Source organism: Erpetoichthys calabaricus, chromosome 6 (assembly GCF_900747795.2).
Source record: "Erpetoichthys calabaricus chromosome 6, fErpCal1.3, whole genome shotgun sequence".
NCBI classification, from domain to species: domain Eukaryota; kingdom Metazoa; phylum Chordata; class Cladistia; order Polypteriformes; family Polypteridae; genus Erpetoichthys; species Erpetoichthys calabaricus.
In genome coordinates, this window is record NC_041399.2 from 10,455,764 (window position 1) to 10,472,966 (window position 17,203).

Genomic DNA, 17,203 nt, shown 5'->3' on the forward strand with positions numbered 1-17,203 from the left:
ATTTTTTTGCAAATTTATTAAAAATAAAAAATGAAATATCATGCTGGCATAGCAGTCTTGGGCCATCACAATATATGAACTCCCTTTATATCAGCATTTCTCAACCTTTAAGTATTTGCAACCTGAGTTTTCATAACAGTTTTAATCGCACCACCCTAACATTTTTTTGAAAGGAGCCCACTAATACCAATTTGTTCTTTTTTAATTAATGATATATCATAGATGCATATTTTATTATACCTGCTTAACTTTTATTGACATTTATCTAACTCTACTGTATATTTATTTTTCTAGTATCAGAATGTAGTTTAAGAAAATTTGTTTTGGTTTCAATAGATGTATTTTTCATATTTTTGATTCTTGTTTTCTTTTTTTTCACATCTTTGCGCCCCCCCCACCAGGGGGGCCTGCCCCACAGATTGAGAACCACTGCTTTATATACACTTACTGGTGGAGTCCCACATGCAGTCTGGCAGAGTGAAGAAATCTAAAAGAGTACGTCCTTTAATCAGCTTGGCTCATTTACATTTAATGACTACGAAGCATTTCAGACGCACCAATCAGCAAACAGATAAATGGTATGGTCCAGGTCCTGCGGTGGGTTGGCACCCTGCCCAGGATTGGTTCCCTGCCTTGTGCCCTGTGTTGGCTGGGATTGGCTCCAGCAGACCCCCGTGACCCTGTGTTCGGATTCAGCGGGTTGGAAAATGGATGGATGGATGGATGGTATGGTCCAGAAACACACCTCTGCTTTTAAGTATTATGCAAAGCCCCAAAATAGTTCATCATTAAGAGTGGCATCTGGTTAAAAGAAATAAAACTTTACATGTACAAACTGCGATCAGAGAACATAATATAAAGTTAAAAGTTATATATGATCTCATTTTCTAATTTAAACATACTGGTACAAATGTCAGAATGTCCTAGTTCAGGGGTCCCCAACTCTGGTCCTGCAGTGGCTGCAGGCTTTCATCCTAAACCTTTTCCTAATCGATGATCAGTTTTCACTTCTAATTACAGTGAACCCTCATTTATCACAGTTAATCCGTTCCAGACTCTACCGCAATAAATGAATTTTCGCGAAGTAGGATTCTTTATTTATAAATCGAATATTTTCGCAGATGGGGCGGCACGGTGGCTCATTGGGTAGCACTGCTGCCTCGCAGTTGGGAGATCTGGGGACCTGGGTTCACTTCCCAGGTCCTCCCTGCGTGGAGTTTGCATGTTTTCCCCGTGTCTGCGTGGGTTTCCTCCGGGTGCTCCGGTTTCCTCCCACCGTCCAAAGACATGCAGGTTAGGTGGATTGGCGATTCTAAATTGGCCCTAGTGTGTGCTTGGTGTGTGGGTGTGTTTGTGTGTGTGTGTCCTGCGGTGGGTTGGCACCCTGCCCGGGATTGGTTCCTGCCCTGTGTTGGTTGGGATTGGCTCCAGCAGACCCTCGTGACCCTGTGTTCGGATTCAGCGGGTTGGAAAATGGATGGATGGATATTTTCGCAGTTAGAGTATAGAAAACCTGTTTATGACCTTCTAAATACGTTTTTTAACATTATTAGAGCCCTCTAGACATGAAATAACACCCTTTAGTCACCATTACACTCGTATTACCCAATATATTAGACAAAATAAGAGAAAATAAGAGATATTAGACGTTACAAATATCATATTATTATTATTGTACTGTGCATTTAATTACACACACGCACAGTTCTTACACACAACCACTAACCTATGAAGGCACGAGCTCAGTAGGAGAGTCTTCAGGTGGTGCAGTATCTTCAGCAGGTGCGTCGTTGTCTTCTTCCGCTGAAGGAGTACTAGGAGTAGGCAGTGGGTGTCTGGGTGTGCGGCTGAAGAACATCTTGATAGGCAGTTGCTGGCGTTGTCTTTTCATATGCGTGAGGAGGCTTTTGTAGGGTATTGCCATCTTTGATCATATCCAAGAGCTTCACCTTCTCCTGGATGGTAAGCATCTTCCTCCAGCACTTACTTTTATTGTCAGAAGGCTTAGAAAAAGCAGCACGTTTAGGAGCCATTGTGGGGCTTAGATAAAAGTTCTCAGAAAGCGCATGCGTAGTGACGTAAGCGTGTATGAGAAAAAATCGCGATAGAGTGAAGCTGCGAAAGTCGAAGCGTGATATAGCGAGGGATCACTGTAACTCCTTTTCCCTTCCTTTTAATTGCCCTGTTTTTATGGATTCAGTTCTCTGAATTGATTTTTTTCTTCATTAAATGGCAGCGAAACAGAAAGGAGATGTGAAGCAAGCCAACAGATGACCAGCTAAATTGGAACATCAAAAGCCAGCCAGTTTCACTCCAACCAGTTAATGAGAAGCCGATTCTTACTGTTCATTAAAGCCGTTTTTGAATATCAGGACATGTTGCTGCTCTCATTCTGCCACAGCACACTGTTGATTTTCTGTTTTATCTAAGACCACCCTCAAGATGTTCTAGTGACCTGAGCAGACCAGCATGACCGAGACCGTCACCTTTCCTTATTTTCAGGTTACCTCGTCATGTGGCTTGTGTCTTGTTATTGTTTGGCTGCTCATTTAGGAAAAAGAAACAACTAAGGGGGTCTGAGTCACATCAATTAAAACAAAGGCAAAACAGAAGCTCTAACACTCACTAAATAAGAATATGGTTAGAATGAAAACATGCAGCCACTGTGGCCCACCAGGAGCGGAGTTGGACACTCCTGATCTACACTGATCTTAACTGTAAAATGGAAATATTTTCAAAGTAAATAGCAAACAACAAAATAAACACACAACTTTCATTATACTGTACTGTTACTGCATTGAGACACCTCATAGAGAAGCATTGAGAAAAACATAAAGAAAGGTTTGTATATGGCAGATATTGATTTGTCAAACTCTTATGATAGAGGAGTGTCACGTCAAGAGGTCAGGAGGTGCATGACAGAGAAAGGAGAACCAGAGAAGTGTGTGAGGATTATCCAGAATATGCATGAGGGAGTGAGGACTTGGGTTAAAAGCAGAGTTGGGGTAACAGTCGAGCTAGAGGAGGTCTACACCAGGGGTCGTCTTGAACGTCTTACCTCTTTGATCTCGTTATGAACGTGTTGACTCATGGGAAAAAATTAGCAATCCACCTGGTGCAGGCTTTGTGCTGATGACATTGTGTTATGTAGCACCAGGAAAGAGGAAGAGGAGAGGAACTTGGAAGAATGAAGAAGGTTTTTGGAAGATAGAAGATTGAAGAAGAAAACAGAATTCTTGAAGTTTAATGGTGATGAGGATTCAGAAGTTAGCCTGCTGGGAGAGCTACTGAAAAGAGTGGAGAAGTTTAAATGTCTGGAATCAGTGGTAGTCCAAGATGGAACACTAGGTGCAGAGATAACCCGGAGAGTGCAGTGTGGATGGAACAATTCAAAGAAATTATCATCAGTATTGTGTGATCAAAGAAGTAAGGTGAAAATGAAAGGTGAGGTTTTTAACACAGTGGTAAGACCCGATATCTCTGCAAAAGGATGAAGGTCCAAGCATTTAGAGTCCTGGTGCTTCCTGTCTTGCTATGTGGTTGTGAGACATGGACACTATCCAGTGACCTGAGACGATGACTGGACTTCTTCAGTACTGTGTCCATTCAGAGAGTCCTTGGGTACCGCTGGTTTGACTTTGTGTTGAATGAGTGGCTGCTCACGGAGTAACTGGTGTGAAGTCCTAGATAGATAGATAGATAGATCTTTGAATAGCGGTCTGCTTATTATTCCAAGAGCCAAACTTAAAAGAAATGATGAGGTGACTGTTTGCTGTTGTATCCCAAAAAATGTTGTATACATATGCGGTGGGCTGGCGCCCTGCCCGGGGTTTGTTTCTGCCTTGCACCCTGTGTTGGCTGGGATTGGCTCCAGCAGACCCCCGTGACCCTGTGTTCGGATTCAGTGGGTTGGAAAATGGATGGATGGATGGATATATATTTATATATATATATATACAGTGCATCCAGAAAGTATTCACAGCGCATCACTTTTTCCACATTTTGTTATGTTACAGTCTTATTCCAAAATGGATTCAATTCATTTTTTTCCTCAGAATTCTACACACAACACCCCATAATGACAACGTGAAAAGAGTTTACTTGAGGTTTTTGCAAATTTATTAAAAATAAAAAAACGGAGAAATCCCACGTACATAAGTATTCACAGCCTTTGCTCAATACTTTGTCGATGCACCTTTGGCAGCAATTCCAGCCTCAAGTCTTGTTGAATATGATGCCACAAGCTTGGCACACCTATCCTTGGCCAGTTTCACCCATTCCTCTTTGCAGCACCTCTCAAGCTCCATCAGGTTGGATGGGAAGCGTCGGTGCACAGCCATTTTAAGATCTCTCCAGAGATGTTCAATCGGATTCAAGTCTGGGCTCTGGCTGGGCCACTCAAGGACATTCACAGAGTTGTCCTGAAGCCACTCCTTTGATATCTTGGCTGTGTCCTTAAGGTCGTTGTCCTGCTGAAAGATGAACCGTCACCCCAGTCTGAGGTCAAGAGTGCTCTGGAGCAGGTTTTTATCCAGGATGTCTCTGTACATTGCTGCAGTCATCTTTCCCTTTATCCTGACTAGTCTCCCAGTTCCTGCAGCTGAAAAACATCCCCACAGCATGATGGTGCCACCACCATGCTTCACTGTAGGGATGGTATTGGCCTGGTGATGAGCGGTGCCTGGTTTCCTCCAAACGTGACGCTTGGCATTCACACCAAAGAGTTCAATCTTTGTCTCATCAGACCAGAGAATTTTCTTTCTCATGGTCTGAGAGTCATTCAGGTGCCTTTTGGCAAACTCCAGGTGGGCTGCCATGTGCCTTTTACTAAGGAGTGGCTTCCGTCTGGCCACTCTACTATACAGGCCTGATTGGTGGATTGCTGCAGAGATGGTTGTCCTTCTGGAAGGTTCTCCTCTCTCCACAGAGGACCTCTGGAGCTCTGACAGAGTGACCATCGGGTTCTTGGTCACCTCCTTGACTAAGGCCCTTCTCCCCGATTGCACAGTTTAGATGGCCGGCCAGCTCTAGGAAGAGTCCTGGTGGTTTCGAACTTCTTCCATTTACGGATGATGGAGGCCACTGTTTTCATTGGGACCTTCAAAGCAGCAGAAATGTTTCTGTAACCTTCCCCAGATTTGTGCCTTGAGACAATCCTGTCTCGGAGGTCTACAGACAATTCCTTTGACTTCATGCTTGGTTTGTGCTCTGACATGAACTGTCAACTGTGGGACCTTATATTGACAGGTGTGTGCCTTTCCAAATCATGTCCAGTCAACTGAATTTACCACAGGTGGACTCCAATGAAGCTGCAGAAACATCTCAAGGATGATCAGGGGAAACAGGATGCACCTGAGCTCAATTTGGAGCTTCATGGCAAAGGCTGTGAATACTTATGTATATGTGCTTTCTCAATTTTTTTATTTTTAATAAATTTGCAAAAACCTTAAGTAAACTTTTTTCACATTGTCATTATGGGGTGTTGTGTGTAGAATTCTAATGAAAAAAATTAATTTAATCCATTTTGGAATAAGGGACAACCCATTAAAAAGGGTGTAGTGATTGGCAGTAAAATCCTGCGCTGGAAAGTCTCCGCCCAGAAGGCTTCTTCCTCAAACACCCGACCTCAGTTTCTCCAGTCCTTGCATTTTAAACTGTCGTTTGGGTTTCAGGGACAAAACAAAAGACACTGAACAAAAGACTGGAAGATAAATTGCTGTTATCCATTCAGGACCTCAGTCTGCACCGGGTAATTAATTCGCATGTTATAATGAGAGCTAAGACACTGGAGACAAACAGACACCCTCACAGACCACTGCAGCTTCTGGGCTCCACATTTTTCAGACGTCTCTCTGTTTGCTCCAATATCTTTCTGTCATTTTAACTACTGCATCACAATATAACATAACAACAACACATAGTTTAGATAAGGGTTGCATTGTGGTCTACGGATATGCAACGTGTTAAAACACAGCACCTTTATTCTGGCATGGAGTGTTTACATTTCCAAATAGACAGTAATGTTAACTCCCTTTGGTTATTCATTTAGATGTGCAGTCAGAAGGTGGATGTTGTGCAGCCTCCTCCATGCCTTCACTGGTATCGTTAGGCGGATTTGTCAATTTGGGTGATTTGAGTACTGAAATCTGTATTTCCTGCGGCTCTGCGTTATCCACTCTCTTAACTGCAGTCTTTTTGATGGAGTGTGACACACCGTTTAGTTCAAATGCATATTTCGAGTTTATGTTTTCATGAATGTTGCTGACAATTCTTTCAAGCACACTGCGACTCCTACACTATCATCGTAACGTGGAACAACAGAAAACACGCACAACAACTTCGACAACACATCGTTTACGTTTACCATTCCCCCATTGATGTCGTCGAATATCAATGTATGCTACAGAAAGGTTATGTTCATTTTTAAAATGTGTAAATGTGTTCTCTGCACACGCGACACACATTTATATGTTGTGATGGACGGCCAGTGATCTTGCCTGGATGGGACACCCTTTTGAAGAGAAGACCGGGGGAATAGACATATTATCAGTACTACCTCCCCCGGGACACGAGTGGGCAGCCCCTTTGGTTAACATCGGGGCCACGGAATTGTAGTTTAAAAGCTCAACCCGACGGGAGTCCGTGGCCACCACCAGGGGGCGCCTGGACAGCTCCGGAGTCTGGGCATGCACCCTGAAGTGCTGCCAGAAGAGGAGCTGAGTTCCTATGCAGCACTTCTGCCACACCCAGAAGTGCTGCTGGATGTCAATCGGGAGACACCTGGTGCAATATGAAGGACGCCACCTCTCTCCATTTGGGAGCTGGAGTCGGGAGGCAGTAGACAGAGCTTGCGGGAGAGGAGTGGAGGCAGTCAGATAAGTGAAGAAAAGGACGGGACTGAGCATTGGGGCTGGTGGGTGTACTGTGTTGTGTTTGCAGGAGAACTGTAAATAAAAAGGGTGTGCTTTTGGACATTGTTGTGTCTGTGTCTGTCTGTAGCCGGGCAGATCTTCTACAAAGTTTAATAGGGCTTTTTTTAGGGGACTTTTTGACCGTAGACGGTTTATCGTAACCTGAAACTTGTAGTCTGTAGGACTGCTAGAGCACCTCAGATCTTTTCAGTTCAAAGTCACTGCCCCTTCTGTGAGCCCCGCCTTCACGAGACTTTGGATTGGTTTAGAAATGTGACACTCAGTGAGCTGTCTAATTGTTCCCACCCACTTTTGTTCAAAACTCACTCATGGTTGTCTCCAGACGTGTATGCAGTTATAAATCAGGCTTCATTGAGACTACTGAAATACCGGGTGAGTTAAAACAAAGACAAGGCTGCATGTGTGAATATTGTCATACTCTGCTGGAAATGTCTTTATTGGCCAAACAACAGACACTCATAAAGAAGAAAACTGACTTCCAGCATCTGTCTGCCACGCTGTGCTGCCCAGAAAGATCTTGAGTGGAACATCGAGAAGAAGCTTAGTTAGCAGGTTTGACAGGAGTCTCTGCTCGTTATGGCTGACTCAAAATGAGTAAAGCATTCAGGACCATGGAAATGATGGCAGGTCGGACACCAAAATGAGAGTCAAAAGCTGTAGAGCAGAGAGATCAGAAGACAAGGCCAAAACGTTTTGCAAAGAGAATTAAAACCAGAGAATCAGAATCCAGGCAGTTCCCGGGTTACGTACAAGATAGGGACTGTAGGTTTGTACTTAAGTTGAATTTGTATGTAAGTCGGAACAGGTACATTACTTTAATAAATGTTATTGTTGACCGACTGTAACCAAGTGCTCTGACAATGAATGATGGAGTTTCAGCTCTCTCTGACCTTTTTATTATTTCTACTTTATTTTCCATGGTGATGGTTTTTCTCTTCTTTACTCTATCACCAGCACTTGCATCAGATTTGTGTTTCAGAGACATTCTTGAAGGGTGAAGACAAAATGTTAAGATGAGCTTTTCTGTACAGCACTGTACACGCGATCACAGTAGATTAGGCACCAGTCGTCAACACATCTGATGTATAGGGTGGTCCAGATCTAATTATGCAATTTTCATTACGCTATCACTTATTCAGTTTATTACATAGAAAATCATCCGAAAAATCCTGGACCATCGAGAAGTGTGTGAACTGACGACACGAAGAATCGTCTTCGCGCCGAACTGGAATCGTCCCTGCATAAATCAAAGTCATCCAGACGATCTGGATCTGCAGAATTAGATCAGGACCACCCTGTACTGACAAGAGACAACTTCCTGCTATGTGCGTAACAGTACAAGCAGGCTTGCTATTGAGAATGAATGGGAGCAGCGAGGGGCGGTTCATCAACAGCCCACCTCACAGTCACCTCCACTACAGTATGCTGCCTACAGTGTACGCAACACCACCGCCCCCATTCAACACGCAGCCAATCCGAGGTACACTACAATGCTACCCCCCGCCTCCCCGTTCACCCTCCGTTGAGCCACGACAGGGTCACCACTTGCAGCATTACCAGCCGCCCACCTAGAACGAACGGGGCAGCCATGTGTGGTGAGCAGGCAGTGAAACCGCTTGCTGCTGGGAGCCGCCCAACGGACACTACACTGCGCGGGCAGCGAAATTGACCCCCTCCAGCCTCTGTCCAGCCACCGCTTGCAGTGTCCCCAGGCTGAAGATGATGGAGCGGCAGTTACTGAGGCGCATGTGTGGCAGTTGCAGCCCCGTTCGTATGTCGTAGGTCAGATGTCCGTAACCTGGGGACTACCTGTATAGAAGCAGAACACAAAGAAAGCATAGTTGTTTTTGTTGTTGTTGTTGTTTATCCAAATACAGATAGTGAACTGAGCATCTCAACAGCATTTCATGTGTCTTTCCAGCATGACAAAGACTTCTTGGTCAAGTGGTTTATGTTGTGGATGACAGTTGTCCAGGACAGAAATTATTGGTCCTCCAGATAGTTCTCCTCCATTCTAAAGTAAATTGAAATTGGGTTGGTGGAAGTGTCTCATTCAAATCCTATTATTACTCGACCCTGTGTCCATGAGACCCACCCTAAACCTGTCAGAGCATAGGACCCTCACAAGTGTCTTATTATATAAGTGCATATCATATAGCTAGTGGCAACACGGATAATTTATGTGGTGGGAACGGAAATGGGGAAACAGTGCGCTGAGGGTTGTGGAATGGTGACGTCATCACTGGTGGACCGGAGGAACCCGGACGTCTGGCAAAGGTATTGGAGATGAATTCAAGGGGCTGTTTTCTCGTCTTTCCTGTCAAAATAAAGAAAGATCGGTTAGTACATTGTCACAGTGCCCTGTCTTGTGGTTTCGCATTGCTTGTCGGGTCCGTAAGCTGCTCCCTAATCATTTGTGTGTGACAATACGCACTCTTACAGGGAGCCATTGTAGTGATCTGAAAAGAGGAGTGACACGTGCCCACCTTGGCTGGTTGGAAACCACATGTGTGGCTGAATTTTGAATCATCGGTAGCAGCTTGGCGATACATGCCAGTACTCCTGCCAGCAGAGAGACCAACATCTGGGCCAAGATTTGTGCTGCATACTCCATCAGATGCAGTCTGATCTTGCAGATGTTGTATAGAGTGAATCTGCAAAACTGTTAGACCTTGGCCACATGGTCAGTGAAGGACAGCTGGTCAATGTTCACCACCCCTGGGTTTTGTACAGACTTGACGGGCATCAGTGATAGTGAGCTGAGCTGAACAGTGATGGTGCGCTGAAATAGACAGACAAGCTGGAATGGCAAGAAGGTCCATCTTACCAAGTTAGAGATGGAGCTCCTTTACTCAGGTTGAAATATCAGTGAGACATGCTGAGATTCTAGCTGATATCGGTGGTGGAAACAATGGGTACAGCTGCGTACTCTAAAAAGTGTAGAAAGTGTGAAAGAATGCACTTTCTGAAATAGACTGGGAGGAATCGTCAGATGTGAAATGACAGGTGTTGTCTCAAAATGTTTCAATAAGCCCATGTAGATTAATTTGAAGGATAACACCAAAGCGCTGTGCACTGATTCATGCATCATTAATAATATAATATTCAGACCCACTGACCTTAACCGTTGTCAGTGTTCCGCTATTGTCTACAACGTTTCAAATAACAAATAGGATTTCTGTTTTTCTCCACATTTAAGGACAAGGAGCTATCAGTCATCCAATGTTCTGGCTCATTGAATCAATTAATTAAAAACACAATTGGAGAAACATCATTAGGTTTGATTGATTAATGCAGCTGCATAAAAGTTGGAACAAAATATTATGTTTTCAACAGTGGCGCCCAAGAGTTTTCCACAGAAGGTCAATAAGCTGGCATTGTAACAGGGTTGAAAACAGTTCCTAAATTTGTGTTTTTATTCTAAATGCTATAATGTCCGCTTCTTCCTGTGCGCTAGCATTTCTGTCACCTCCATAACGATATCCAGATTCAATAAGTGGTGATTCTAAACTGGCCTTGGCCTTGTGTGAGTGTGCGTGTTTGCCCAATTGGGCCCTTGTGATGGATTCACACCTTGTCCAAGGTGGTTCCTGCCTTGTGCTTGGTGTTGTCGAGGACCCCCACAACCCTGAAATGGCTAAACTGGGTTTGAAAATGTAACATAACGGTGTTCCCTTCATAATGGTGACTAGAGGTTGTCCATCTGTACACGGGATACTTTAACCTTTTTGGCTGACTGTCGTGTGATGACTGGCCTTAATCCTGAAGGTTTTGCCACGCTGAACATCACTGCAGTGTATTCTGGGAAAGCTGCTAGCTGAGATTGTGCTTAGTGCAGGTTTTCCCATAGGTTTATACACTTCAGCTTGTGATAATGATTCTGTAACATTTTCTGTGTTTCTAGAAAACAGTAAAATGTCATGGCGCTTTGCTAACAGAGATGAAATCAAGTTAGCCAGGTATTTTATGTGCATGTTCATTTGGGTCGAGAAGTGACAGAGGTGAGTGGCGTCCTTTAATTAAATATTTTTTAAAAAAAGTTTTCTCTCAGTTTCTACTTTTCTGACTCTTTTGCAAAGAGCTCAGCTTAGTTGCTGTCTCGTTACAAAAAAATGGAGACTTGCTGCTGCTCCTTGGTTGAGGGACACTTTCATGGAGCTCTTGCTCAGCTGCTTTGCAAAATTGCCTTTCCACCAGCAAGAAATCCTTTTTTGGTTTTGATTTTTCGATTGAGGTCATCCAGTGGGTTCAGAAAGTATTCACGCCCCTTCACTTTCTGCACAATTTATTGTGTTGTAGATTTCATTCAAAATTAGAATATTGGTCATATTTTCCCCGTCAATGTGAAAACACGTTTTCAGCAAGGCTTGCAAATGTATTAAAAATCAAAAATGTATTCAGACCCTTTGCTGGGGCACACCAAAGTGTGGTCAGGTTCATCCTGTTATCTTCACCTTAAGATGTGTCTAGAACTTGATCGGAGTCCACCTTTGGCAAACTGAATTAACTGGACATCTACAGAAAGGCGCACGTGTACCCGTTGTAACGGGACCCTTGCCTAGCTGGCACTCCCGGACACTGGAAGGACCAGGAGAGGAGCAGTATCTCCCCCAGAACATGAGAGGGCAGCTGCCCTGGTTGGTGTCGGGGCCACGAGAATAGAACTTGGAAGCTCCACCCTGTGGGGGCCACAAGAGGGTGCCTGGGCATTTGCTAAGCCCTGGACTGCAGCACTTCCGCCACACCAGGAAGTCGTGGAAGAAGGTCATCAACGAGCTCCTGGAGCACCATTCGAGGAGCCAGAGTTAAGAGGCAGAGGATGGAGTTTGCGGGAGAGGAGTGGAGGCAACATTAAAAAGAGAAGAAAGGAGAGAAAACTGAGCATTGTGAGGTTTGTGCACGGTGTGCATTGTGCTGTGTGAAGTAAATAATAAATGTGTGTGTTTTGGGTCTTCTGTGTGTCCTGCATCTGTCTGTGGCTGGGCTGAACTTCCACACCATGTATTTAAGGTCTGATGATTCACACTGCATGTCAGGGCAAAAAACTAAGCCATGAAGTACAAGGAACTCTCTGTTGACCTCTGTGATCGAATTGTAGTGAGACATAAACCAGGACATGGAGATAAAACCACTTCTAAAGACGTATGCGCTCCCAGGAATACACTGCCTTCAATAACTATGAAATGGAAGAACAGTGAAACCACCAGGACTCTTCACAGAGTTGTCAGTCTGGCTAAACAGAGTAACTGGTAAAAAGATCCTTGATGAGGGACGTGACCAAGAACCCCATGGTCACTCTAAAGGCCGGTTTATACTTCACGCTCAGAACGTGTACGTGCACTCATCATGGCTACCACATGTTCCCAGTGTTCATGTAACACATGCGCGAGTTGCAGTACCAGCAAAAAGTCGGGGGGCAGTGTGATAAAAGTCAGAATGTGACGTCAGAGTCTCTGTTTACTATCGACATGTGACAGAAAGCCGCTTTGAGGATCCTACGATCGATGTGTGCACTTCGATGCTTGATGAATGGTTTGATGTGGTGAAGCAAAATGCTGACTTACAGATGCATTAGTGGGGCTTTCATATTCAAGCATTGCGTATTCCTGATCGTAATGACATGATACGTTTTAAAAGTCTCACATACCGTCTTCTGTGCCGTTTTTTTTTCTGGGGCTTCCTCCTGACCTGACTGCAGCGGCACACAGCAATATATAATAGATAGATAGATAGATAGATAGATAGATAGATAGATAGATAGATAGATAGATAGATAGATAGATAGATAGATAGATAGATAGATAGATAGATAGATAGATAGATAGATAGATATGAAAGGCACTATATAATAGATAGATAGATAGATAGATAGATAGATAGATAGATAGATAGATAGATAGATAGATAGATAGATAGATAGATAGATAGATAGATAGATAGATAGATAGATAGATAGATAGATAGATAGAAAAAGGCACTGTATAATAGATAGATAGATAGATAGATAGATAGATAGATAGATAGATAGATAGATAGATAGATAGATAGATAGATAGATAGATAGATAGATAGATAGATAGATAGATAGATATGAAAGGCACTATATGATAGATAGATAGATAGATAGATAGATAGATAGATAGATAGATAGATAGATAGATAGATAGATAGATAGATAGATATGAAAGGCACTATATGATAGATAGATAGATAGATAGATAGATAGATAGATAGATAGATAGATAGATAGATAGATAGATAGATTAGCATAGTTGACAAGATAAGATAGATAGATAGATAGATAGATAGATAGATAGATAGATAGATAGATAGATAGATAGATAGATAGATATGAAAGGCACTATATGATAGATAGATAGATATGAAAGGCACTATATGATAGATAGATAGATAGATAGATAGATAGATAGATAGATAGATAGATAGATAGATAGATAGATAGATAGATATGAAAGGCACTATATGATAGATAGATAGATAGATAGATAGATAGATAGATAGATAGATAGATAGATAGATAGATAGATAGATAGATAGATAGATAGATAGATTAGCATAGTTGACAAGATAAGATAGATAGATAGATAGATAGATAGATAGATAGATAGATAGATAGATAGATAGATAGATAGATAGATAGATAGATAGATATGAAAGGCACTATATGATAGATAGATAGATATGAAAGGCACTATATGATAGATAGATAGATAGATAGATAGATAGATAGATAGATAGATAGATAGATAGATAGATAGATAGATAGATAGATAAGCATAGTTGACAAGATAAGATAGATAGATAGATAGATAGATAGATAGATAGATAGATAGATAGATAGATAGATAGATAGATAGATAGATAGATAGATAGATAGATAGATAGAAAAAAGCACTATATGATAGATAGATAGATAGATAGATATGAAAGGCACTATATGATAGATAGATAGATAGATAGATAGATAGATAGATAGATAGATAGATAGATAGATAGATAGATAGATAGATAGATAGATAGATAAGCATAGTTGACAAGATAAGATAGATAGATAGATAGATAGATAGATAGATAGATAGATAGATAGATAGATAGAAAAAAGCACTATATGATAGATAGATAGATAGATAGATAGATAGATAGATAGATAGATAGATAGATAGATAGATAGATAGATAGATAGATAGAAAAAAAGCACTATATGATAGATAGATAGATAGATAGATAGATAGATAGATAGATAGATAGATAGATAGATAGATAGATAGATAGATAGATAGATAGATAGATAGATATGAAAGGCACTATATATATGATAGATAGATAGATAGATAGATAGATAGAAAAAAGATAGATAGATAGATAGATAGATAGATAGATAGATAGATAGATAGATAGATAGATAGATAGATAGATAGATATGAAAGGCACTATATGATAGATAGATAGATAGATAGATAGATAGATAGATAGATAGATAGATAGATAGATAGATAGATAGATAGATAGATAGATTAGCATAGTTGACAAGATAAGAATGATAGATAGATAGATAGATAGATAGATAGATAGATAGATAGATAGATAGATAGATAGATAGATAGATAGATAGATAGATAGATAGATATGAAAGGCACTATATGATAGATAGATAGATAGATAGATAGATAGATAGATAGATAGATAGATAGATAGATAGATATGAAAGGCACTATATGATAGATAGATAGATAGATAGATAGATAGATAGATAGATAGATAGATAGATAGATTAGCATAGTTGACTAGATAGATAGATAGATAGATAGATAGATAGATAGATAGATAGATAGATAGATAGATAGATAGATAGATAGAAAAAGGCACTGTATAATAGATAGATAGATAGAAAAAAGCACTATATGATAGATAGATAGATAGATAGATAGATAGATAGATAGATAGATAGATAGATAGATAGATAGATAGATAGATAGATAGATAGATAGATAGATAGATAGATAGATAGATAGATAGATAGAAAAAGGCACTGTATAATAGATAGATAGATAGAAAAAAGCACTATATGATAGATAGATAGATAGATAGATATGAAAGGCACTATATGATAGATAGATAGATAGATAGATAGATAGATAGATAGATAGATAGATAGATAGATAGATAGATAGATAGATAGATAGATAGATAGATAGAGATAGATAGATAGATAGATAGATAGATTATTTTCAGTCAGCCACCATTTGTGTGTCAGCTAAGACGAGAATGCTTTGTCTTTGCATACACTAAAATTCCCAAGCTCGAATCCTTTTTGATGTTCACCAAAAGTTTGAGGCTATCATGTATCCCAGAGGAGGGGGCTGGGGGGGGGGGGGGGTCTCCTCAGTTTACGCGTCACCTTCCCTGCCTTGCTTTCTATGGCTTTCTTAGCTGGACAGCTCCTAAATCTTTGGCCCTGTCACTCCAGAGTCCCACCACGCGCGTCGCAGCCTAGTCGTCGGATTTTCCGGTGACATGTAAGTAATTGCTCCCGGCAGAGGTGCTTAGCAACAGTGCTCCACAGACTGTGAGCTTCAGATTCGGCATTCTGGGTGGGCTACAGCAGTTCAGGAGCTGAAAACTGAACATTAGACATGACGTGGTCTCTCCTTGAAGAAATGGTGCTTTTGGATCAATACCTAGCAGGCATGTGAAGCTCTTTTTATTTATTTTGGTTTTTTTACTTATTTTAATTCAGATCTACAGCACGTACCCCCAAATACACCCTGGATGGCCACCCACTTAGCTCCAAATCACTGTTGTGCCTAATGCCTTAAAACAAATTGAAGTACTTCTGAATAAGGCTCTCCAAATCTGCTCTCATTATCTTCCTCTTCAGTCGGCACCCACTTGTGTGTCAGCAAGAAGAGACCGGAACACTGCTGTGCCTTTGCATGAATTCTAATCACTATGCTGGAATTCTCCCCATTTTAAATTTTTATTTATTTATTTATTTTCTTTTGACATCCTAATCTCGCTTCACCAAGTTTCCCGTTGACAAAAAAAAAAAAACTGCTGCTCCCTTGTACAAAACAATCAAGCTGCTCCCCTTCGGCTCAGTGTGAATGGTATAACCCGAGCTGCCACAGAGAGACGGCTACTTACCTATTGTCACTGAGAATCTGCCTTTCTGCAAAGTGGGAGGCCGAATCGTTGCTTTTATCGGGGATTTTATTTGTTTTTTCTGTGTTGCCAGACCTACCGAAGAAATTTATTTTGGTGGATCCCGGACCATTGGAATGACAATGTACAAAGGCAAGCGTCGAAATCAAAGGTGTAAGTAAGTCTGCGAGCAAAAAAAAAAAAAAAAAAAAAAAATTGACTGCTTGATAGAGTGAAAGGAATTGGAATGATAAGAGAATTTGGACAAATGCTATAGTTGAAATGAAAGTGTTGCGCTGCGCCGCGGGCAATACATACGGTCGACAACTTTGTGTGCTTCATATTTGATTTGGTTCATTGCATTCTGAATATTGCAGCCTGTGAGAGAGACAATGCACAGTGTGTATATTCCAATGAGCAATAATGCTACATATGCACGATGTGGTGCAGTTTAATACAGTCATAGAGTTGGTGTCACTGTGCCAGCTGCCTGGCATGTTAAAAGGTCTCGCTTTTTTAGTTTTATAGGTTTAATAATGAGTGCTAGTGAAACCAGCCATAGTGACCACTGCTGCAGAATGTGCAACTTATACTGGGTAAAGTGTCTGTTCTACCGTTCATCCATTCATTCATATCCAATGCATAGTCCTGTATAAATCTGAATGCTTCTATTTAACATATGGAGATGGTGCCTGTCCAGGTAACGTTTGGTGCAAGGCAGCAGTCTAGCGCAGAACATATGTATATGTATGTATGTATGTATGTATGTATGTATGTATGTATGTATGTATGTATGTATGTATGTATGTATGTATGTATGTATGTATATCTCCATGTGCACTCCTGCAAGGAACATTTGCACTTGCCCAGTTAACTGCAGTCTTTGGGAAGAAAAATAGATAAATAACACTTTATTTTTCCCAAGGGGGAAATGTAATAATAATAATAATAATAAAGCATTCTATTTATATAGCACCTTTTCATTTGTCCCAAGGAAGAAATGTAATAATAATGATAATAATAATAATAATGCATTCTATTTAAATAGCACCTTTTCATTTGTCCCAAGGTGGAAATGTATTATTATTATTATTATTATTATTACATTC

The 17,203-nt window shown here is 41.1% G+C and overlaps 1 protein-coding gene across 9 annotated transcripts in view; it reads left to right on the top strand.

Moving 5' to 3' along the window:
* The window catches only part of LOC114653202 (RNA-binding Raly-like protein), a 1,200,559-nt gene that overhangs the window by 971,309 nt on the left and 212,047 nt on the right, over positions 1 to 17,203 (top strand). The window contains exon 1 of one of the 9 annotated variants that reach the window (XM_051929296.1): positions 15,483 to 16,272. The exons of 6 other annotated variants lie outside the window; for them this stretch is intronic. Coding sequence is in view for 2 of the 3 variants with exons in the window: in XM_051929295.1 (XP_051785255.1) it covers positions 16,232 to 16,268 (37 nt within the window). In the remaining variant the exon portion in view is untranslated. Of the gene's footprint in view, positions 1 to 15,482; positions 16,273 to 17,203 lie in introns of those variants that run through there. 2 more of the 9 variants (XM_051929295.1, XM_051929297.1) reach the window with 2 other exon arrangements.